This window comes from Thalassophryne amazonica, chromosome 6, assembly GCF_902500255.1.
Source record: "Thalassophryne amazonica chromosome 6, fThaAma1.1, whole genome shotgun sequence".
Taxonomy (NCBI): domain Eukaryota; kingdom Metazoa; phylum Chordata; class Actinopteri; order Batrachoidiformes; family Batrachoididae; genus Thalassophryne; species Thalassophryne amazonica.
The window spans coordinates 92,384,665-92,409,991 of NC_047108.1; the positions used below are offsets into that span (position 1 = coordinate 92,384,665).

General features: G+C 40.1%; 1 protein-coding gene across 1 annotated transcript in view; it reads right to left on the bottom strand.

Annotated features, from left to right (window-relative positions):
* LOC117512653 (cadherin-4-like) overlaps window positions 1-25,327 on the bottom strand; it is a 990,586-nt gene that overhangs the window by 532,823 nt on the left and 432,436 nt on the right. The window contains 1 exon segment of the mRNA XM_034172806.1: window positions 2,227-2,250. Within this exon segment, the coding sequence (XP_034028697.1) occupies window positions 2,227-2,250 (24 nt within the window).

Below are 25,327 nucleotides of genomic sequence, written 5' to 3' on the forward strand. Positions count from 1 at the left end.
TTAAGCCTTAAATTAGGATGTTTTAAGCTCGAAACAGGCCGACGACAGCGCCTGGAAGCGCTGCAGGACGTCCCGCTCCGTGGGAAGTCCTTACAACCGACAGAAACACCCATAATCTCTCATCAGCCGTTAAACTTTTCACAGAAACCATCTTAATTTCTCGAATAGTGTCCACTCGGATATTCCTCACAGGTCCAGAAAAAATTTTGATAAAGCAACGCAGCGCCGTCTCGAGCAGCGTGTGAAACAAAGGAATTCAGCCGAGAGGGCGGGACCACATCTCACTCAAGGCCTGCCCACAGGGAAATGATGTCACCGACACGCGTGAAAAAACTCACGCATGCGCACGAGGGTTCAAGCATGATTGGTGTAATCGCATGTCATTCAAATCCATATAGTTAAAAAAAAATAAAAGGGTCGGTTTATTATCTAAGAGACCTCGTATATATATATATATATATATGTGTATGTGCATAGGTATGTGTATGTATATGTGTATATGCATATACAGTGAGGAAAATAAATATTTGAACACCCTGCGATTCTGCAAGTTCTCCCACTTAGAAATCATGGAGGCGTCTGAAATTTTCATCTTAGGTGATGATCCAGAGGTCTTGGCTATGGCGGACAGGTTGGAGTGTGATTGAGTGTGTGAACAGGTGTCTTTTATACAGTTAACAAGTTCAAACAGGTGCAATTAATACAGGTAAAGAGTGCAGAATAAGAGGGCTTCTTAAAGAAAAATTAACAGGTCTGTGTGAGCCAGAACTTTTGCTGATTGGTAGGGGGTCAAACACTTATTTGCAGCAGTAACATACAAATAAATTATTAAAAAAATCATATATTGTGATTTCTGGATTTTTTTTATTTTTTTTATTATGTCTCTCACAGTGGACATGCACCTAAGATGAAAATTTCAGACCCCTCCGTGATTTCTAAGTGGGAGAACTTGCAAAACCGCAGGGTGTTCAAATACTTATTTTCTTCACTGTATATATATATATGTATGTACGCACGTGTGTGTATATATACATACATATTCTATTTCTACCTCATTTCTTATGTCTTGTACTGTTACAAGTATTATTATTGATTATTCTTGCACACACTGTTCAATGAACATTTTCCTCTACTTGCACCCACCTTGTGTGTTTTCTTAAGAGCTGACGTAACATGTGAATGTCTCCTCTGTGAGATCAATAAAGTTTATCTATCTATCTATCTATCTATCTATCTATCTATCTATCTATCTATCTATCTATCTATCTATCTATCTATCTATCTATCTATCTATCTATCTATCTATCTATCTATCTATCTATCTATCTATCTATCTATCTATCAATATTTTCATATAGTTAGCTCATTTGACATTTTATTCACTAGTGATATGCACTTACAATTCCCTTTTCTCAGTGTAGATTATTAAAGAAGCGTGTAATATGACTCCTTTAATTAACATCTTGCGGACATGATGTCAAATCCATGTGATAACATTATTTTCAATCACATTCTGTTCTCTCAAGAGCTCAGACAAAACCCAAAATCATCCTCCCTTTAATGCAGCAAGGAATCAATGAAGGTTTGAACACAATCTGTGGGGAGTTCTGCAGGCTGATTGTTCCTGCTTTGCAAATACACAGTGTGACACACCCTCTGCCATCACTGTGTTGTCAGTATGTAAAGCAGAGGGGTGCCAGTCCTCAGTGCGTCCACCTGCAGGCTGCCACTCAGAACAAAACCCCTGGAGTTGTTTAGAGACTTTAACTGTCTGCCTCAATCATTTTAGTGAATCAAAACAGCCCACAGGTAGGCTCCCGTAAAGCGCTCCCTGAAGCTCCACTATGCAAAACAATCACCTCCTCCAACTTCACTTTAACACACATGTGGAGGTGTGGAGGAGTCAAAGCGATACTATGATTAGTCTGAATGTGAGATGTGAGGCAGGCACAGCGATTGGTTGGGCTGTCATCGCAGGATGGCAGGAAACTGTAAGTGTCAGTGGGTGTAAGTGATTGACTTTGTAATCAAACACATTGTTCTGTAATAGGAACACTCTGCAACTTCATTTTAAATCATCACATCAGCACTAGGATTTTTTTCCTCTCATTAGCAAAAACAAACAAACAAAAAAACAAAAACACAAAAGCCAAAGCACAAACACAGTGACACACTTGTGTGAATGTGCACAGGAAGCCACAGGTGACTGATTGAGTGTTGTCTTACCTTTTTGCAATGACACCGTCATATCTGAAGAAAAATGAAAAAAGACACACAGGGAAAAAAAAATGTGTTAGGAGCATTCATGATTAAAAAGCATTCAATGCATGAGATAGATGACAGCCAAGGCTACGGTTTGCTGGGATGGAAAGAAACAACCCAAAAGGAAAGGGCACACAAGAGGGTTTGTACATAAGCAGTGGTTGGGTGGTGAGTGGACTATCTCATCTGAAAACCTGCAAACAATATCCACTTTACCACACTCATGCACACTTGTGTGTGTGAACATTATGGTGCATTCAGCTGCACAGCTAACCAAAAAAGTAGATTTGATCACTGCAAAATGGTGAGCTGAATTTAAATTTGATAGTCCTAAATCGATAAAACATCAGTCTGAAGCTACCACTATCATTATACGACTTTAGCTTTGGCTTGGTGGGGTACTTTTTTCAGTATGATGCCTATGTGTTGCATATCACAATGTTCACAACAATCTCAGCCTTCTGAATATGTGCCACATAATTATCTTGAGCATGGTACATAAAACTCTGGCTCTATATCTGAACAAATGAAATTAGTTTTTAGAAAATTCTTCCAATCTTAACTGAAAATACACTTACTGTGGACATGCTGTTTTGGTGCTAGAAATGGGTTCAAAGTCTTTGGATCACAAAAGAAATGAAATAGATGAAAAAACTGTACATAATGTAAAATAAATGAAAAAAAATGACTTGACATTTCTAGTCACGTTTTCTTTCTTCACTCAATCTGTAAATCACCATGAATATCCTTCATTGTATGAAAAGTGGAACATCCCTTACAAAAAAATAACCATTTGCTCCATAAAGGGGGAAAGGACCATTAGCCCATCCATTTTTTTTCAACAGTATGCTTTGTCTGTTGGATTAAATACAAATTTGAAAGTGTTTTCAGGCAGGGGCCACTTTTGTTGCATTTATGAGGGTTTAGTGGCAGCGTGAATCAATCTGAGTCTTGAACAGAGTGACAGTTACACTTCAAATGAAAAAATTGTACATAATGTGAAATAAATGAAAAATGAAGTTACTCAACATTTCTAGTCACATTTTCTTTCTTCACTCGATCTGTAAATCTTCATGAATACCCTTCATTGTATGAAAAGTGGAAAGTCCCTTACAAAAAAAATGCCCATTTGCTCCATAAAAGGGGAAGTGACCATTAGCCCATCATTTTTTTTTTTTTTTTTGTTCAACAGTATGCTTTGTTTGTTGGATTAAATACAATTTTGAAAGTGTTTTCAGGCAGGGCCACTTTTGTTGCATTTATGAGGGTTTAGTGGCAGCGTGAATCAATCTGATTCTTGAACAGAGTGACAGTTCACTTCAAATGAGCCTGATGAGCCAGCAGGTAAAGAGCGAGAGAGAGAGAGAGAGAGAAAGAGAGAGAAGGAGATCGATGGACCCATTTTCTGGGCTTCAGGATTGCCTGAGGCAAACATCATCTCAAAAGAAGAATTGAAATGAAGGGTGACACACTGCAATTTCAGAAGTATTCGATCAGTGAGCAGAAGGGCAGGGGTGGTGGCCAAGTGGTTAGTGCACTTGGTTTCAGTGTGAAAGGTTCCCAGTTCCTGCCCCATTTCTCCATGTAATGTGGAGTTGCGTCAGAAAGGGCATCTGATGTAAAACCTGTGCCAATTCAACATGCAGATCCACCTTGGATTTGCTGTTGTGACCCCGAGTGCAAACAAGGGAGCAGGCGAAGGGACTTATGATTCAATCGATGAACAGAAACATGATGAAAAACAAAACATAAACTCAATTAAATTATCCATCTAATAAATATACGTAGCCTCAACTCAAATAAAGCACATCCATGCAAGATAATTTAATTTAATTAAGTTGGGGCTGCATACATTTATTAGATGTAAATCCTGCTCATAATTTAATTGACTTCATCCAATGCGTGAGTTTTTCGAGTGTGTATTAAACCCTGAAACACAGACCTAAAAAGCAAAGCATGCTGTGATCAGACGATGCTCAAGATCAACATAAATAACTGAATAAAAAAATTGAAATTAAACAGTAGTTTCCATTCAACACAGTTGCCTCACAGGATAGAAAACATTAAACGAATAAGAAACACAAAGAAATAAAAAATACACATGGAGAATAATTTTAATAAGCTAATTAATGCATTTCCTCATGCTTGACCTCCTGCTTCACCATCTCCTCGAGGTTGCCTTTGTGTAATGAGTCGATTTGCATGTTGAAGATGTGTATAAGCTCCAATAGGAACAATCGTGTATAATTTGAAGGTTTACAAATGTTTTTGACTCTTAAACCTTATTCAAACAAATGTTAGCTGACTTCCACTTGGCAAAACTAAATTTCCTGGACGCAAATTGGTCGACTAATAGTTTTAGCTGAAAAACTAATCCGCTTTGCTAATTAACTGGAGTTGATGAGCTCGCCGCTGTGTATTATGGAGGTGTGCACGACTACTAAAACCCACACCGAGCAGCTTTTAAAAACCATGAGAACCGAGCATAAAAATATGAGCAAACATACTGAAAAGAGTCCTCAAGTAGAAAGATGAGCCCATCCAGACCTTACAAACCTCTGATCTGTACCCACAACACCCAGAATGAGATGTCATCCAGGTGTCACAAGACAAAATCTGTTTAGCCTGCATTTTTGGTTCATAGACAGACGCTGCCAGTGTACCAAGTTGGGTGTCTTTCGAGGGATGTTTTTTTTTTTAATGTAAGGAACATATTCCCAAAAAATGACAGATGGAGGTTTGCTAGTGAAAAATACAATGAATTTAACTTAGATTAGATTACATAAGCCTTTATTCATCCCTCAATGGGGAAATTTCAGATTTCCACATTCACATTCCACATACAACAGCAATTGATCTACAATTATTACTTGTTTACCGTAATAATGGCACACATCACAACACATTTACATTTGACATTGTTTATGTGCACTAAACTTGAAACAGTCCGTTTTCCAATTGAGGCGATGTGAGTGTGTTGGTAGCCACTGCAACTATCAAGTCGCGCTGCCTGCCAGCTTGGGAAAGAACGGAGGCCAGCCACAGGAAGGGAGGGGCAGGAAAGAGGTGAGAGGAGAAAACTGGAGCATTCTTCAGTCCATGTGTAAGTCTGTCAGTTTATTGTCCTTGTGGGTTGAGATAAGAATGGAGCCAAATAATCTCACCAGAGCCTGGATAAATTCCTCTGGAGGTAAACAGTGGGCAATTGGACCTTGATGCTAGATAGTCTGTAGTGTTGCAGCCGAGCAGTGAAAACACTATTAACAGTTCCACTCACACAGCCAAATCCAAATTATGAATTAAGAATATTCCCCCAATACTGAATTAAGAATATTCACCGGCCTCCGAAACCTTCAGCTTCAACTGCAAGGCACGCATCAGCTCTAAGGTGTCATCCAATTTGCGTCTGAGTTCAAGAGTCAACGCAGTCTGAGAATGCACTGCCTTGCCAACCTTGTTAATCATGACGGACAAGCGAGGGCCCGTGGTTCTTGATGCCACCATCTTGCCAATTTTCCGGTAGATCAGGGCAGCACATAAGCCAGAAAGTACCAGCCCTGCTACCATGAGACCAAAAATGAATAAATCCTCGACATCCTCAATGAAGAAAGGCGCCAAGCATGCCACACGCCAGGAACTCCAGGAGTCTAGGACATAGCCCACAGGATACGTTCCATCTGGGCAGGCAGGATCCCCTGGTCCTGACCTTCTTGTAGAAAAAATGGTGTCAATAGCGTTCAGAGACCAGCTGATCAATTCCATGGTTAATCCAATAGTAGTCCAATAGATCCAGAATCCAATATAGTTTTGAGGAATTCACAGTCTGGTGGAGTAGGGACTTGAAGGTTAAAAGCAGAGAGACAAGGGAGAGTGGAGGAGATGCAACCGCCCTCGTTGGAGTCCCAAGCTGAAATGCCAAGCTGAACTTATTGGTCTCATAAAATATTCACCAGGACTGTGTTGCTCCCAAGGTTTCATTTGTACTCATACAGGAATGTATGTGTGTGTGTGTGTGTGTGTGTGTGTGTGTGTGGTGTGTGTGTGTGTGTGTGTGTGTGTGTGGTGTGTGTGTAAGAGAGAGACAGAAAATTCTTAGATGTCAATTTCAATTTATTTAGTTTATATAGCACCAAATCACAACAAGGCTGCCTTGAGGCGCTTCACACAAGTAAGGTCTAACCTTACCAACCCCTAAAGCAAGCTGAGTTCCTGATTTCCCTGAGTTCCATAAACTCAGACTTCATTGTTACTAAAAAAACATTTCATTCTTATTTAATAGACAAGTCAGACTTGAAGACATGCAAGAAGAAGAAGAAGAAGTAATACATCCTATGGCCCTTTGGCACCCATGTGTATGTGTGGATTCCATACCCTGAAGCAGATGGGATTCTTTGACTCTCCTTGGATGGGATTCCAGTCCATCACACATTAGTTCCCAGATCCCAGGCAAGGCCACAACCCAAGTTCCTGTTTGGTGGACTGGAACAATGCAGATGATCCGTCTTATCCCAGAACACAGACAGGTAATGTGACTGGGAATCAAACTCAGGCCTACATATTGGTAGCCCAACTCCTATCTCATTGGCCTACCTGCTCAAAAAACTCTGTCTAAACAACAGCAACACAAAGTGTGGCATATGGCCCCACTTTCATATTAAGGTGGTGTCTGTTTTTTATAGTACAGGTGATAACGAAAGACTTGTGGGTGGCTTGGTCGTTAGCAGTGTTGTCTCACAGTAAGAAGGTCGTGGGATCGCATCCCATCTGGTCCTTTCTGGGTGGAGTTTGCACGTTCTTTCTGTGCCTGTGTGAGTTTCCTCCTACTATCAAAAACATGCTTATTTAGGGTCTGTTCCTTGTCTATTCCAGACCAAAGCAGCATCTCTACTTCTGGAGTGAATACCTGTGGCTGCCCACTGCTCCTAGTGGTTGGATTGTGTCTAATTGTGATAGGATGGTTAAATTACACAGGACAAATATTTTTCACTGTATTCATCTATGTACAATGACAATAAAGGCCCTTCTTCTTATATATGATATATGGTGTATTGGTATAGTGAAAAATACTGTTTTGCAGTTGGTATATGGTGTAATGACCCTCATTTAAAAAACTGAACAAAACAAAAAAAAAAAAAAAACCTTGTAAAGAATAGTATTGTGTTACTGTTTAATAGACTTCATTTCGCAAGACGGAAACACACACACACAAACACAATTGGGACTTAAAGCAGTCAAAATCTTTGAGAACTTTTCTCTACTGGCCATATGCCCAAGAAGCCCAAATGGCTGCAGACGTGGGACAGGAATAATTGTATCCAGATGGATTTGTGGTGTGCTGAACTGAGGAAGTGATAATCCGCTGCTTTGCCTAATTGCCAGAGTAAAAATGGCATCCACTGCGGGGGTGCCATCAGTGTTTATCAAGGTAGCGTGGCGTGGAATTGGACGGAGCATTAGGACTTTCCACATTTTTGTTTTTTTGAGGTGTTAAAGTGGATTTGAGTGAATATTGGCCCTCTAGTTATTACATGGTCTGATTGGCTGCTATGTGACTGTCTGTAAGCACTGCATGTCTACCCTAATCTGAGAGGAGGCTTCAAATAATTAGTGAAGCACTCTCACAGTCTGGGGCAGTCAACCTTATCAGTAAAAGAAAATCCTTGGACTGTTTTTTTTGTTTTTTTTCTCAGCCCCAAAGCCTTAGAGTCCCTCACCACTTTTAAAAGCTCCCAACAATAACACAATAAAATATTATGCAACAAGTCAGGACCAGCAGGCAAGCTCCTCATCTTTGTTATTTCCAGAGAAACAAGTAACGTACTGGTGAATGCAGACACCCTACACTCACCATAGCCTTTACGTAAGTAAGGTATTGAAGACCAATGCAATCCTAGCTCATTCACATGTGTTTAACTGTTTTAACCCCAAATCAAATGTAATCTTTCAAACAATTTGTACTGAATCAGTTGGTGATGTATTGAGGTCCAATTCAGCGTACCACATAAAGTCGTCATTTTTATACAGACTCTGGAACCACGGTCAAAACATGTTTTCTAGATCACATCACTAATTTGTATAATCAACAAAAAGTTCTCACACTATCCCAAGCCAAACGTTCTATCTATTGATTAATTCTCGGTTTAGCTTCCTGTTCTGTTGTGTATTCCGCATACAGTAGAATTTGGCCACATAGTGGGTATTATGTTTCTCCCTGTGTTTGCTAGCATGTTAGCTTTGCAGAGCGTCGCAATGAGGCAGACAAACTACATGCAACTTTGAGCCACAGCTATTCGTAATTTTGACCAAATTATCTAGCATCTACTAAATCAGTGAAACCCAGCCCAGTCTCACATTTTTTTCGTCCTCCCGTCACAGTTTTTAACTCACTATTACTAAGCCTACTCCTACCCCCTAACCCTAACCTTAAGCATACCCTTACCCTACTCCTTCCCCTAACCATAACCACCCCGACCCCCTCCCCCCGCTGCACTTTTAATTCCGTGCAGCCGTCACGGAATCAATTAAAATAAATTTGTGCTCCCATGATGAAAATTTTGCACTTTTCTTGACAATATGATGAACCAAGAGTTGAATGTATATTTCGTGCTGCTGAATCACAACATGCCGTGAGACTGGGTTGGTGAAACCACCTACCATGACTGGCAACATGACAGGAATGATAACACACTTTCCGACACAAAACATCCCAGGTGTGTCGGGAACCCCACATGTATCTGCTGACCACACCGGCAGCATGTCCCTCTTGGCATAGGTTCAGTGCGTCTGGAGTTTGCCAACACTTTTTGGACAGAAATCATGTAGTGGATGCACAGGTTTAACATGATCTTGGACCTTATTCCACCAACAAGCTCTTGGTGGAATAATAGTTTCATTATCTGGGAGGTGTGGAGATCAAATAAACTTTTTTTTTTTTAAAGCAAAGGTAAAATGTGCAACTGGATATGTGCACCCTGCATTCAAATGCCACAAATGATGAGAATTTCACTCCACCTCACCATATTATGCCTGTGTTGCCTCAATTAATTATGCAATAAGGGATTTCTCATTCAATCACACTGCAGATGCCTTGGACTTAAGAATGCTGTTACCTGATTCCTAGAACACATTGGTGCATTGGTGTCAATGACCATTAATAACTGCTGTTTAGAGAGATAAAATCTGTGTCATTGATTATAGTATTTCTTCACAGCTATCAAGAGTTTATATGGCTTTGGACACTAATTTGCAACATGTGAGAGGCATCTTGATGTGCACACGCATCCACAGCATCCCTCCTTTGGGTTGTAATATTATGCAAAAGAGGGCACATCAATACAGGTTTAACACTCTGAATGATGCCTGCAAGCCTCATAAAGTTAAGGAGAGCCACACTTGAGGACATTCTGAAGGAAATTAAAAAAAATAAAAAATAACACCACCCTTACTTCACCTTGAAATGTTCACATGTCACTGTCATAAAAGATTAGGATTGAGACTGAAATATAAAAGTCAATTCTCAAAGATCATATATAAGCAAATCAAGTCAAGACCAAAGTATCATCTATGAGTTCAGTTTCAACCTCTGCATTTTTTAAATATCTTTTTGATGATATTCACTTCTTTGATCCATTATACACCATCCAGAGGCCAAGTCATGGAACATATGCTGGTGTTGTGTACTGCCACATCCATCATCAATCAATCAATCAACTTTTTTCTTATATAGCGCCAAATCACAACAAACAGTTGCCCCAGGCGATCATGCTACAGAATAGTCTTAGAGCTTGGATGGCAATCTCCCAGGCAGACAATCGCTAGTCCATCTCGATAGTATCCTTCGATGTGCTGCAGCCAAGTGAAATGTGAGTGTCCACTTGGCTTTCTCCAGCTGCTGGTGTCCTGCACAGTGGATCATGGCCAGAGAAACATGCCACATGGCCAAAATATCATACCTGAGGTTCCCTTACAATCCAAGTGATACTCCACATCTTAGCTCAGTAACCACTAATTTGACACAAAGTCATTCCAGCAATATCTAAGCACTCTCTGAAGAGAACAAGTACCAAAGACAAGAAGTTGTACAATGAGACATTAAAACAGGAGGCACCAGGACTTTAAAGACTTGGACCTTCATTCCACTGCAAATATATCAGCATCACCAAATACCTTTTGTCCAGGGGCCGAATGATTCCATATGCTTTCCCAGGCTTCTCTCAACATCAAAGGTCGAAGACATAAGATAACAAACATGAATTTCACTGCCAAGACAAGTGAATGTCTCTACAAGTTTAACTCTTTCACTGCATACAGATACAAATGTACAACTTATTAGGAACCCAGTAGATAAAGCAAAGGGCATAGTATATTCTCCAAGGACATGGAGGATTTGTTCAAACATTGGACATACTCAAATATGTACTGTGAGAACTTGGACACTGTAAGAATTATATATAACATGTACAATTCTATTGATGTATTAATGACTAATTAATCCAAGCAGAAACGCAGAAACTTCACTGATGCAGCACAAATGAGGCGTGAACAGGTTCACACAGTACCTGTCTGTGTGAGCCTCCAATCAGCAATCACTGTCCATGGTGCTGAATGCAGCCACAAAAACAAGAAACCCAAAAAACATTCCACCTCTTGATATATATCCTGGTTTCTTCAAAACATGTGCATGGAGCATATTTGAGTGTGTTAATAAAAAAGATGGCACGCTGGCAGTAGATGCTGTTTTCATACAAGTAGACACAAGAACACTTGCAGAATGAATGAAAAGCACAGTACCTGGTGCAGTATTGATTAGTAAGGATGTGAATCGTACAACAACTCACGATTCAATTCGTTTCCGATTCTTGGGGTGACGATTCGATTCAGAATCGATTTTCGATTCAAAGAGCTCTGAGAAATAGTTATATTACTTAAAAAAATGTTTATGTTTAAGAAAATGCAGCTTTACAAGGTTAATCAAGTGATTCTAGATGTAAATTTACTTATCTGCTTTGCTCGTTCGGAGTTGGCTGGCAGTTTAGTGAAGCGCTGGTCAGTAGTCAGCAGAGACCGCTGCTCCCCTCTTTTAGCTACGGGTGATAGCGCAGCATGTGGGCTTGCGGATTTGAAGTGTTTCCGAAGTACTTGATTTTCATTTTGCAGATTCTGCACTCTACATAAGTCATGTCAAGCTCCTTCTTACGCAGCAAATAATAAAATCCAAAATGCGCCCAAACATTTGCCTTCAGCAAAGACAGTGGTGGCTGAATTAGCTCTTCGTCCGCCATGCTAAGCTACAGCCACTGAACTCTGCAGTGCGCGAGTGTTTGAAGCACGCCGGACCACCTCCCCCCTCGCGGGGATGCTGTAGTACGGAAGCCTTTGCCTGGCAAACAGTACACGCAGCGAGTAAGCAAGATTATGTTTAAAAAATGCTTTTAAAAAATCGATTCTTGGACATTTTGGATCGATTCAGAATCGTAATAAATAAGAATCGCGATTCGGACGTGAATTGATTTTTTCCGACACCCCTATTGATTAGTGCAGGACAAACGCAGTAAGAAGGTGTCACATGTGTCCATGATGTGATTGTTTGTGGTAAGAAAGTCATAAGAATGAACTGCATGTGGAATGCATGCATGATCATTCACACAGTAAAGCCCTTTGTAATGCTTCTACAACTCTGTAACTCTGTGACCATGCAATCACGCCAATGTGGGCATGAACCTTTTGATGTTCTCCGTCACGTTGGTTGGTGTCACAATGCAATTTACCGCCAGAACAGTAGGAGGTGCAACGTGAAGAATACCATGTACAAGGCAGGGATTTTCTTGCTGCCTGCATCACCACTGCTGCTGGTCATTTTTTTTTTTTTTCTTGAAACAGACAAATTTGTCCCCCAATGACCTCCACTTCTTTATAAAATCAACGACCTCCAATTCAACATTATGTGCAGGTTCCCTCCATGAACTAATAGGTTTAAGGATATGATTCCTTCTTTATGTTCTCTAATGCCATATACCAACACAGTGCAGAGTAGCTACCTAAACTCTGTAAGTGAGATAGAGTATCTCGTCAATAGTTTTACATCCTCATTGAAGACAACTTTGGATGCTGTAGCTCCTCTAAAAAAGAGAGCTTTAAATCAGAAGTGCCTGACTCCGTGGTATAACTCACAAACTCGTAGCTTAAAGCAGATAACCCGTAGGTTGGAGAGGAAATGGCGTCTCACTAACTTAGAAGATCTTCACTTAGCCTGGAAAAAAGAGTCTGTTGCTCTATAAAAAAGCCCTCCGTAAAGCTAGGACATCTTTCTACTCATCACTAATTGAAGAAAATAAGAACAACCCCAGGTTTCTTTTCAGCACTGTAGCCTGGCTGACAAAGAGTCAGAGCTCTATTGAGCTGAGTATTCCATTAACTTTAACTAGTAATGACTTCATGACTTTCTTTGCTAACAAAATTTTAACTATTGGAGAAAAAATTACTCATAACCATCCCAAAGACGTATCGTTATCTTTGGCTGCTTTCAGTGATGCCAGTATTTGGTTAGACTCTTTCTCTCCGATTGTTTCTTGTCTGAGGTATTTTCATTAGTTACTTCAATCCAAACCATCAACATTGTTATTAGACCCCATTCCTACCAGGCTGCTCAAGGAAGCCCTACATTATTTAATGCTTCGATCTTAAATATGATCAATCTATCTTTGTTAGTTGGCTATGTACCACAGGCTTTTAAGGTGGCAGTAATTAAACCATTACTTAAAAAGCCATCACTTGACCCAGCTATCTTAGCTAATTATAGGCCAATCTCCAACCTTCCTTTTCTCTCAAAAATTCTTGAAAGGGTAGTTGTAAAACAGCTAACTGATCATCTGCAGAGGAATGGTCTATTTGAAGAGTTTCAGTCAGGTTTTAGAATTCATCATAGTACAGAAACAGCATTAGTGAAGGTTACAAATGATCTTCTTATGGCCTCGGACAGTGGACTCATCTCTGTGCTTGTTCTGTTAGACCTCAGTGCTGCTTTTGATACTGTTGACCATAAAATTTTATTACAGAGATTAGAGCATGCCATAGGTATTAAAGGCACTGCGCTGCGGTGGTTTGAATCATATTTGTCTAATAGATTACAATTTGTTCATGTAAATGGGGAATCTTCTTCACAGACTAAAGTTAATTATGGAGTTCCACAAGGTTCTGTGCTAGGACCAATTTTATTCACTTTATACATGCTTCCCTTAGGCAGTATTATTAGACGGTATTGCTTAAATTTTCATTGTTACGCAGATGATACCCAGCTTTATCTATCCATGAAGCCAGAGGACACACACCAATTAGCTAAACTGCAGGACGGTCTTACAGACATAAAGACATGGGTGACCTCTAATTTCCTGCTTTTAAACTCAGATAAAACTGAAGTTATTGTACTTGGCCCCACAAATCTTAGAAACATGGTGTCTAACCAGATCCTTACTGTGGATGGCATTACCCTGACCTCTAGTAATACTGTGAGAATCTTGGAATCATTTTTGATCAGGATATGTCATTCAAAGCGCATATTAAACAAATATGTAGGACTGCTTTTTTTGCATTTACGCAATATCTCTAAAATCAGAAAGGTCTTGTCTCAGAGTGATGCTGAAAAACTAATTCATGCATTTATTTTCCTCTAGGCTGGACTATTGTAATTCATTATTATCAGGTTGTCCTAAAAGTTCCCTAAAAAGCCTTCAGTTAATTCAAAATGCTGCAGCTAGAGTACTGACGGGGACTAGAAGGAGAGAGCATATCTCACCCATATTGGCCTCTCTTCATTGGCTTCCTGTTAATTCTAGAATAGAATTTAAAATTCTTCTTCTTACTTATAGGTTTTGAATAATCAGGTCCCATCTTATCTTAGGGACCTCGTAGTACCATATCACCCCAATAGAGCGCTTCGCTCTCAGACTGCAGGCTTACTTGTAGTTCCTAGGGTTTGTAAGAGTAGAATGGGAGGCAGAGCCTTCAGCTTTCAGGCTTCCTCTCCTGTGGAACCAGCTCCCAATTCAGATCAGGGAGACAGACACCCCTCTCTACCTTTTAAGATTAGGCTTAAAACTTTCCTTTTTGCTAAAGCTTATAGTTAGGGCTGGATCAGGTGACCCTGAACCATCCCTTAGTTATGCTGCTATAGACTTAGACTGCTGGGGGGTTCCCATGATGCACTGTTTCTTTCTCTTTTTGCTCTGTATGCACCACTCTGCATTTAATCATTAGTGATCGATCTCTGCTCCCCTCCACAGCATGTCTTTTTCCTGGTTCTCTCCCTCAGCCCCAACCAGTCCCAGCAGAAGACTGCCCCTCCCTGAGCCTGGTTCTGCTGGAGGTTTCTTCCTGTTAAAAGGGAGTTTTTCCTTCCCACTGTAGCCAAGTGCTTGCTCACAGGGGGTCGTTTTGACCGTTGGGGTTTTACATAATTATTGTATGGCCTTGCCTTACAATATAAAGCGCCTTGGGGCAACTGTTTGTTGTGATTTGGCGCTATATAAAAAAAATTGATTGATTGATTGATTGATTGATTTGAGTGTCTTTGGAGTTTTTTTTAACGCTGTGTTGTAAAGGTTTTAATATTTGTGGACTTCCTTTACAAAAGTTTCCTCTATTTGACCGTGATCGAAATGTAATTGCTCAGCACACTTCAAACACTTTTAAATATGCCGGGAGATGGGGGATTGAAACTGGAAAAGTGACCAATTACACCCTGTGTGATTTCCATTGTTTCAATGTGTAGTTTAAATTTTGGGAGGGGTTACATCAGGTTACTGAGAGGAGATTGGTGAGGGTTTGCAGTGATACAGAGGGCTTTGCATGGCTATGGAGTTGTGAATACAGAGTAACATAAAATGACCTTAAGAAATTAGTAGAGATGTGTCTTTCGCTAATAACATGGTAGGGATGTAAATAAGGACAAACTGTACATGTGAAAACAGCATTTATTTCCATTTTGACCAAATTTTTGCTGTGTTTCATTTTCAGTGCATTCTTGATGTCTTCTTCTGAGTGTGACTGAGTTCTGTGTCTCAATCCAGGGCAATAATGAACCCACATCCTCTGATTGTTGCTCAGCTTTTCAAGTGCATGAAGTCAGGGTACACTCAAAAACTGATGCACTGGACGAACTCAGTTCGAATATGAGCAGGATTTCATCTAATAATATATGTAGCCCCAACTAATTTAAATTATATTATCTTGCATGGATGTGTTTATTTGAGTTGGGGCTACATATATTTATTAGATGGAAATCCTGCCCATAACTGAATTGAGTTCATCCAATGAATCGGTTGTTTGAGTGATACACTCAAAGAACTAATTGGGTTGGATTTCATCTAATAAATATATATAGTCCCAACTAAATTAAATTACATTAGCTTGCTTGGATGTGTTTTATTTGAGTTGGGGCTACATATTAGATGGAAAGCCTGCCCATAACTGAATTGAGTTCATCCAATGAGTCATTTGTTTGAGTGATGCACTCATTAAACTGACTCATTGGATTGGATTCCATCTAATAAATATATGTACAGTAGTGTTCAGAATAATAGTAGTGCTATGTGACTAAAAAGATTAATCCAGGTTTTGAGTATATTTCTTATTGTTACATGGGAAACAATGGTACCAGTAGATTCAGGTAGAGGTCTCACAAATCCAACAAGACCAAGCATTCATGATATGCACACTCTTAAGGCTATGAAATTGGGCTATTAGTAAAAAAAAAGTAGAAAAGGGGGTGTTCACAATAATAGTAGTGTGACATTCAGTCAGTGAGTTTGTCAATTTTGTGGAACAAACAGGTGTGAATCAGGTGTCCCCTATTTAAGGATGAAGCCAGTTGAACATGCTTTTCTCTTTGAAAGCCTGAGGAAAATGGGACGTTCAAGACATTGTTCAGAAGAACAGCGTAGTTTTATTAAAAAGTTGATTGGAGAGGGGAAAACTTATATGCAGGTGCAAAAAAGTATAGGCTGTTCATCTACAATGATCTCTAATGCTTTAAAGTGGACAAAAAAAAACAAAAAAAAAAAAACAGAGACACATGAAGAAAACAGAAAAGAACCATCAAAATGGATAGAAGAATAACCAGAATGGCAAAGGCTCACCCATTGATCAGCTCCAGGATGATCAAAGACAGTCTGGAGTTATCTGTAAGTGCTGTGACAGTTAGAAGACGCCTGTGTGAAGCTAATTTATTTGCAAGAATCCCCTGCAAAGTCCCTCTGTTAAATAAAAGACATGCAGAAGAGGTTACAATTTGCCAAAGAACACATCAACTGGCCTAAAGAGAAATGGAGGAATATTTTGTGGACTGATGAGAGTAAAATTGTTCTTTTTGGGTCCAAGGGCCACAGACAGTTTGTGAGACGACCCCCAAACTCCGAATTCAAGCCACAGTTCACAGTGAAGACAGTGAAGCATGGTGGTGCAAGCATCATGATATGGGCATGTTTCTCCTACTATGGTGTTGGGCCTATATATCGCATACCAGGTATCATGGATCAGTTTGGATATGTCAAAATACTTGAAGAGGTCATGTTGCCTTATGCTGAAGGGGATATGCCCTTGAAATGGGTGTTTCAACAAGACAATGACCCCAAGCACACTAATAAACGAGCAAAATCTTGGTTCCAAACAAACAAAATTAATGCCTCGCAGATGTGAAGAAATCATGAAAAACTGTGGTTATACAACTAAATACTAGTTTAGTGATTCACAGGATTGCTAAAAAAGCAGTTTGAACATAATAGTTTTGAGTTTGTAGCGGTCAACAGCAGATGCTACTGTTATTGTGAACATCCCCTTTCTACTTTTTTTTTTATTAATAGCCCAATTTCATAGCCTTAAGAGTGTGCATATCATGAATGCTTGGTCTTGTAGGATTGTGAGAATCTACTGAATCTACTGCTACCTTGTTTCCATGTAACAATAAGAAATATACTCAAAACCTGGATTAATCTTTTTAGTCACATAGTACTACTATTATTCTGAACACTACTGTAGTTCCAACTAAATTAAATTACATTACCTTGCAAGAATGTGTGTTTATTTGAGTTGGCGTTACATCAATCAATCAATCAATTTTTTTTTTTTTATATAGTGCCAAATCACACAAACAGTGCCCCAAGGCGCTTTATACATTACAATAGTCCAGCCTAGAGGAAATAAATGCATGAATTAGTTTTTCAGCATCACTCTGAGACAAGACCTTTCTGATTTTAGAGAATATTGCGTAAATGCAAAAAAGCAGTCCTACATATTTGTTTAATATGCGCTTTGAATGACATATCCTGATCAAAAATGACTCCAAGATTTCTCACAGTATTACTAGAGGTCAGGGTAATGCCATCCAGAGTAAGGATCTGGTTAGACACCATGTTTCTAAGATTTGTGGGGCCAAGTACAATAACTTCAGTTTTATCTGAGTTTAAAAGCAGGAAATTAGAGGTCATCCATGTCTTTATGTCTGTAAGACAATCCTGCAGTTTAGCTAATTGGTGTGTGTCCTCTGGCTTCATGGATAGATAAAGCTGGGCATCATCTGCGTAACAATGAAAATTTAAGCAATACCGTCTAATAATACTGCCTAAGGGAAGCATGTATAAAGTGAATAAAATTGGTCCTAGCACAGAACCTTGTGGAACTCCATAATTAACTTTAGTCTGTGAAGAAGATTCCCATTTACATGAACAAATTGTAATCTATTAGACAAATATGATTCAAACCACCGCAGCGCAGTGCCTTTAATACCTATGGCATGCTCTAATCTCTGTAATAAAATTTTATGGTCAACAGTATCAAAAGCAGCACTGAGGTCTAACAGAACAAGCACAGAGATGAGTCCACTGTCCGAGGCCATAAGAAGATCATTTGTAACCTTCACTAATGCTGTTTCTGTACTATGATGAATTCTAAAACCTGACTGAAACTCTTCAAATAGACCATTCCTCTGCAGATGATCAGTTAGCTGTTTTACAACTACCCTTTCAAGAATTTTTGAGAGAAAAGGAAGGTTGGAGATTGGCCTATAATTAGCTAAGATAGCTGGGTCAAGTGATGGCTTTTTAAGTAATGGTTTAATTACTGCCACCTTAAAAGCCTGTGGTACATAGCCAACTAACAAAGATAGATTGATCATATTTAAGATCGAAGCATTAAATAATGGTAGGGCTTCCTTGAGCAGCCTGGTAGGAATGGGGTCTAATAAACATGTTGATGGTTTGGATGAAGTAACTAATGAAAATAACTCAGACAGAACAATCGGAGAGAAAGAGTCTAACCAAATACCGGCATCACTGAAAGCAGCCAAAGATAACGATACATCTTTGGGATGGTTATGAGTAATTTTTTCTCTAATAGTTAAAATTTTGTTAGCAAAGAAAGTCATGAAGTCATTACTAGTTAAAGTTAATGGAATACTCAGCTCAATAGAGCTCTGACTCTTTGTCAGCCTGGCTACAGTGCTGAAAAGAAACCTGGGGTTGTTCTTATTTTCTTCAATTAGTGATGAGTAGAAAGATGTCCTAGCATTACGGAGGGCTTTTTTATAGAGCAACAGGCTCTTTTTCCAGGCTAAGTGAAGATCTTCTAAATTAGTGAGACGCCATTTCCTCTCCAACTTACGGGTTATCTGCTTTAAGCTACGAGTTTGTGAGTTATACCACGGAGTCAGGCACTTCTGATTTAAAGCTCTCTTTTTTAGAGGAGCTACAGCATCCAAAGTTGTCTTCAATGAGGATGTAAAACTATTGACGAGATACTCTATCTCACTTACAGAGTTTAGGTAGCTACTCTGCACTGTGTTGGTATATGGCATTAGAGAACATAAAGAAGGAATCATATCCTTAAACCTAGTTACAGTGCTTTCTGAAAGACTTCTAGTGTAATGAAACTTATTCCCCACTGCTGGGTAGTCCATCAGAGTAAATGTAAACATTATTAAGAAATGATCAGACAGAAGGGAGTTTTCAGGGAATACTGTTAAGTCTTCTATTTCCATACCATAAGTCAGAACAAGATCTAAGATATGATTAAAGTGGTGGGTGGACTCATTTACTTTTTGAGCAAAGCCATTAGAGTCTAATAATAGATTAAATGCAGTGTTAAGGCTGTCATTCTCAGCATCTGTGTGGATGTTAAAATCGCCCACTATAATTATCTTATCTGAGCTAAGCACTAAGTCAGACAAAAGGTCTGAAAATTCACAGAGAAACTCACAGTAACGACCAGGTGGACGATAGATAATAACAAATAAAACTGGTTTTTGGGACTTCCAATTTGGATCGACAAGACTAAGAGTCAAGCTTTCAAATGAATTAAAGCTCTGTCTGGGTTTTGATTAATTAATAAGCTGGAATGGAAGATTGCTGCTAATCCTCCGCCCCGGCCCGTGCTACGAGCATTCTGACAGTTAGTGTGACTCAGGGGTGTTTGACTCATTTAAACTAACATATTCATCCTGCTGTAACCAGGTTTCTGTAAGGCAGAATAAATCAATATGTTGATCAATTATTATATCATTTACCAACAGGGACTTAGAAGAGAGAGACCTAATGTTTAATAGACCACATTTAACTGTTTTAGTCTGTGGTGCAGTTGAAGGGTGCTATATTATTTTTTCTTTTGAATTTTTATGCTTAAATAGATTTTTGCTGGTTATTGGTGGTCTGGGAGCAGGCACCGTCTCTACGGGGATGGGGTAATGAGGGGATGGCAGGGGGAGAGAAGCTGCAGAGAGGTGTGTAAGACTACAACTCTGCTTCCTGGTCCCAACCCTGGATAGTCACGGTTTGGAGGATTTAAGAAATTGGCCAGATTTCTAGAAATGAGAGCTGCTCCATCCAAAGTGGGATGGATGCCGTCTCTCCTAACAAGACCAGGTTTTCCCCAGAAGCTTTGCCAATTATCTATGAAGCCCACCTCATTTTTTGGACACCACTCAGACAGCCAGCAATTCAAGGAGAACATGTGGCTAAACATGTCACTCCCGGTCCGATTGGGGAGGGGCCCAGAGAAAACTACAGAGTCCGACATTGTTTTTCAAAGTTACACACCGATTTAATGTTAATTTTAGTGACCTCCGATTGGCGTAACCGGGTGTCATTACTGCCGACGTGAATTACAATCTTACCAAATTTACGCTTAGCCTTAGCCAGCAGTTTCAAATTTCCTTCAATGTCGCCTGCTCTGGCCCCCGGAAGACAATTGACTATGGTTGCTGGTGTCGCTAACTTCACATTTCGCAAAACAGAGTCGCCAATAACCAGAGTTTGATCCTCGGCGGGTGTGTCGTCGAGTGGGGGAAAAACGGTTTAGAGATGTGAACGGGTTGGCGGTGTACATGGGGCTTCTGTTTAGGGCTACGCTTCCTCCTCACAGTCACCCAGTCAGCCTGCTTTCCCGGCTGCTCGGGATCTGCCAGGGGGTAACTAACGGCGGCTAAGCTACCTTGGTCCGCACCGACTACAGGGGCCTGGCTAGCTGTAGAATTTTCCACGGTGCGGAGCCGAGTCTCCAATTCGCCCAGCCTGGCCTCCAAAGCTACGAATAAGCTACACTTATTACAAGTACCATTACTGCTAAAGGAGGCCGAGGAATAACTAAACATTTCACACCCAGAGCAGAAAAGTGCGGGAGAGACAGGAGAAGCCGCCATGCTAAATCGGCTAAGAGCTAGTAGCTACGCTAAGCTAGCGGATTCCTAAAAACACGCAAAGTGAATAATGTGTAAATAATTTAGAGGTGATTCAGCAGAGGGAGTGCTTTAGTTAAGGCACGTAAAGATTACACTGGGAAACAAATCGTAATCTAGATAACTAGATCAATCTAACTGCGCAGATTAAACAGCTAACAGATACAGAAAAACACCGCTGTGCTCCGGAACAGGAAGTGATACAATACCGCAGTGAGAGCCAACCACCAGTAGTGGTTGGCACATGTATTTATTAGATGGAAATACTGCTCATAATTGAATTGAGTTCATCCAATGCATCAGTTTTTTGAGTGTAATCACTGATTCAGTGAAGATCACACCATCGTATACAAAACCAAGGTGAGTAAACATTTTTTCATTCTGGATGAGAAAAACATTACACATTATATAGAGTAGCAATGAAACTTCAGGACTGGATGAACTGTGAACTCAAAACTATGCTAAATGCTAAGCCTACTATACGTTTTGTACTTACACACAGCAGGGTGCTACCACACACTGCTTTATACACTGACCGTGTGATTACGAGGTAAGAATCCAGGAGATCTGCTGAAGCTCATTGTGCTGCTGCGAACACTCATGTTGACACATTTACAAAAGATAAGAAAATACAGGTGAGCATATGGCATAAATAATGATGCAAACTCAAATAAAATAGTGACTTTGGGGTCTGCTGACGTTACCTACTGCTTCCAGCTGTTTCAGTGGGTGGGTGTTCACTTTTGAAAAACTGGAGGCGACAGTGGTAACGCTGCTCTAGCTGATCCAACCACAACACCTTTAGCACATGTACTTCCAAAACAGCTAATGAGCTGTTTGCATGCACCGCAGGGCTTGCCAGGTTGTTCAGCTTTATTATTATTTTTATTATTTTTTATTTTTTTGTTCACGGGAGGCTCGAGGTCGCAAAGGTTTTTCGCTGTCGTTCTGCAGAAAAGAAAAACAACTCTGTATCAAATGTAAGCTTGGCTGTTTGTTCTCTGCTGCTTTCTTTTGACGAATAAAGCAAAAGGTGCATACGGTGCAAAAAGTGCTGCGTTTTGCAAGTTGACAAACACTTTGCACCCAGCATCCTTGTCAGCGTCATATTTGTCAGCACCAGCATTTTGCACCATCTGCTACATTTGAGCAAACAAAGCACCACCTACTTAATACTTTTTGTTGTTTGGTGACCACTGAGATGCTCCTCTCTACCCTTAATGGGCAAACCGGCATAACTGATGAAGGGAAACAGTGCGGGAATTCTCAACTGCATAGGCAGGATGTTGTTTGTCTTTGTCCATAAAATGTGGCATGCTTAAATTAGATCTGTGCACAGGAGTGTGCATCCAGTGCTATTATTTGCAGTCATGTGTGACCAAAATAACTGAGTTTTGATGTTATTTGGTCCAAACTATGTGTAATTATTGAGAATTCAATCAAGGACAAAGTGATTTGACTTGGAAAAAGGTTAAAAGTCAATGTCACAGGCCAAGATCTAAATTTTGGCTCAGTGCTGATAAATTAAAAAAATTTGAATTCAATTTATTTGTCCAGCATCAAATCAAAAATGACCCAAGCTACCACACACAAGAAAGGTTTAAGTCTATCCCACCCTATAAGTAACCACATTGGCAACAGTAGTGAGAAAAATCTTTGTCAAGCTGTTTTTATATATATACTTTAGAAAGAAACCTCAAGGAGACCAGACCTTGACCATATCAAAATGACCTATTATGATTATTATTATGTGTAAAATGTGTTCAAAAGTGGGTGTTAATTCTTTTTTCCCCCTGTCTGCATATATACTAATGGTAAATGCCACACTGGTAGAACCATTTAAGAATATTAATATGTAATTTATTCTTGCAAGACAGAAGGTATGTAGTGCGTGAGTGAACGTGGTGTGCATGTGTGACCCCCATCCACCCTTCCCGATCAGCCTACAACATCCTACTTAAAGCCAACCGACGACTTCTATCAAGAAGAGCCGATCACCAAAACAACACAAAGACAGACGAGAATGAAAGACAAGTGGTGAAGGCAGTAACTGTGAATGATGAGAAGTGAGACACCGAGGAGACGGGGCCCCAACCATACAACTTACTAGGACAAACAACCACACATGAACAAGTAGTGACAGCAACAGTCTTTTGTCTAATTAGTGAGCATCCATACCCTAATCTAGGACACCAGAGTCTTGATCCCCTTGAGAGCACACAAAACCAAATTGTGGTGACGGCCACAAACACACAACCATCCATGCACAGAGACCCAGATCACAGCTAAATATCCAATCACTACTGAGCGTTAATTCTAATGGGGTCCCCCTGCCCCTCTGGATACATGTCTGCACAGTCTGTGTTAGCAGGAGGAAAGCAGACACGAAAAGAAGAAATACTAATTCATTTGTGTGAAAAACGTTATCTGATTGACCTATAGAAGCTTATATCACGTGCAATCCATCAGAACCAGACTTAGTGAGTATCTGAAGCAAAGGAAAGCAGAATATATGTGTCAAACTTGCACCACAGGTGTGCTGGCTGCCGGCAATATGAAACAGAATGAGACTGACATGCACTGTTGATGTTCAAATCAAATCAATTCAAATCAATTTTATTTATATAGCGCCAAATCACAACAAACAGTTGCCCCAAGGTGCTTTATATTGTAAGGCAAGGCCATACAATAATTACGGAAAAACCCCAACGGTCAAAACGACCCCCTATGAGCAAGCACTTGGCGACAGTGGGAAGGAAAAACTCCCTTTTAACAGGAAGAAACCTCCAGCAGAACCAGGCTCAGGGAGGGGCAGTCTTCTGCTGGGACTGGTTGGGGCTGAGGGAGAGAACCAGGAAAAAGACATGCTGTGGAGGGGAGCAGAGATCGATCACTAATGATTAAATGCAGAGTGGTGCATACAGAGCAAAAAGAGAAAGAAACACTCAGTGCATCATGGGAACCCCCCAGCAGTCTAAGTCTATATAGCAGCATAACTAAGGGATGGTTCAGGGTCACCTGATCCAGCCCTAACTATAAGCTTTAGCAAAAAGGAAAGTTTTAAGCCTAATCTTAAAAGTAGAAAGGGTGTCTGTCTTCCTGATCTGAATTGGGAGCTGGTTCCAGAGGAGAGGAGCCTGAAAGCTGAAGGCTCTGCCTCCCATTCTACTCTTACAAACCCTAGGAACTACAAGTAAGCCTGCAGTCTGAGAGCGAAGCGCTCTATTGGGGTGATATGGTACTATGAGGTCCCTAAGATAAGATGGGACCTGATTATTCAAAACCTTATAAGTAAGAAGAAGAATTTTAAATTCTATTCTAGAATTAACAGGAAGCCAATGAAGAGAGGCCAATATGTTATGTTTGAAAAAATAGACTCATTGCAGATTTGAAGTGAAGGAGAGCATTAATGTGCTTTTAAAATGTGGGCTGCTCACTACACTGGTGGCATATCAAACAAAGTGAGAGGAAACAAACACTGATTTAGTGTTGGGTAGGTGATGTTCTAGTGGTTAAAGTGTTAGGTTTGAGACCAGAGGATCCTCGGTTCGAACCCCAGTCTGACAGGAAAAACACTAAGGGCCCATGGGCAAGGTCCTTAATACCAGGTCCCAGTGTGTAGTGAGCACATTGTGTTAGTGTGTGAGTGTGTTTGTGTGAATGGGTGAATGTGAGCTTCTGTTTCAGGTGGAAAAGCGCTAAGGCCCCTTGGGCTAGGTCCTTAATCCCCTAGTTGCTCCCGGTGTGTAGTGAGTACCTTGTATAGCAGCACCCTCACATCAGGGTGAATGTGAGGCATTATTTGTAAAGCCCTTTGAACGTCTGATGCAGGTGGAGAAGCGCTATATAAATGCAGTCCATTTACCATATAATTTCTGCATTATCTGAGTTTTTCCTTCCAGACAGACAATAATATAATACAATGGCCGTATGAGCATAAAAATAGGAAACAGAATGCGACTTTTTGACCTCTTAAAATAGGTCAAGACACATTCAAGATAGATAGATAGATAGATAGATAGATAGATAGATAGATAGATAGATAGATAGATAGATAGATATGTTCATGAAGCCTTCAATATACATAAAAGACTGACTGAAGTAACCTGCTATTGGAAACCTGTCTCCTATTGACCTCTTCAGGTTGTGGCCTTTCAGGAGTTTCTCTGGGAGTAGTTTTAAATACCAACAGATTTTGGGTTTGATTTTATTGCTTTCTTGACTTGAGAGACATTCACAGCTCATCACCACTTCAACAAGATCAATGAAAACCGTACCATCACTAGAGAATGTCACACACGTGCACATAGTGATGGATATTTTTGAGTTTGATGGCACCTGAAGATG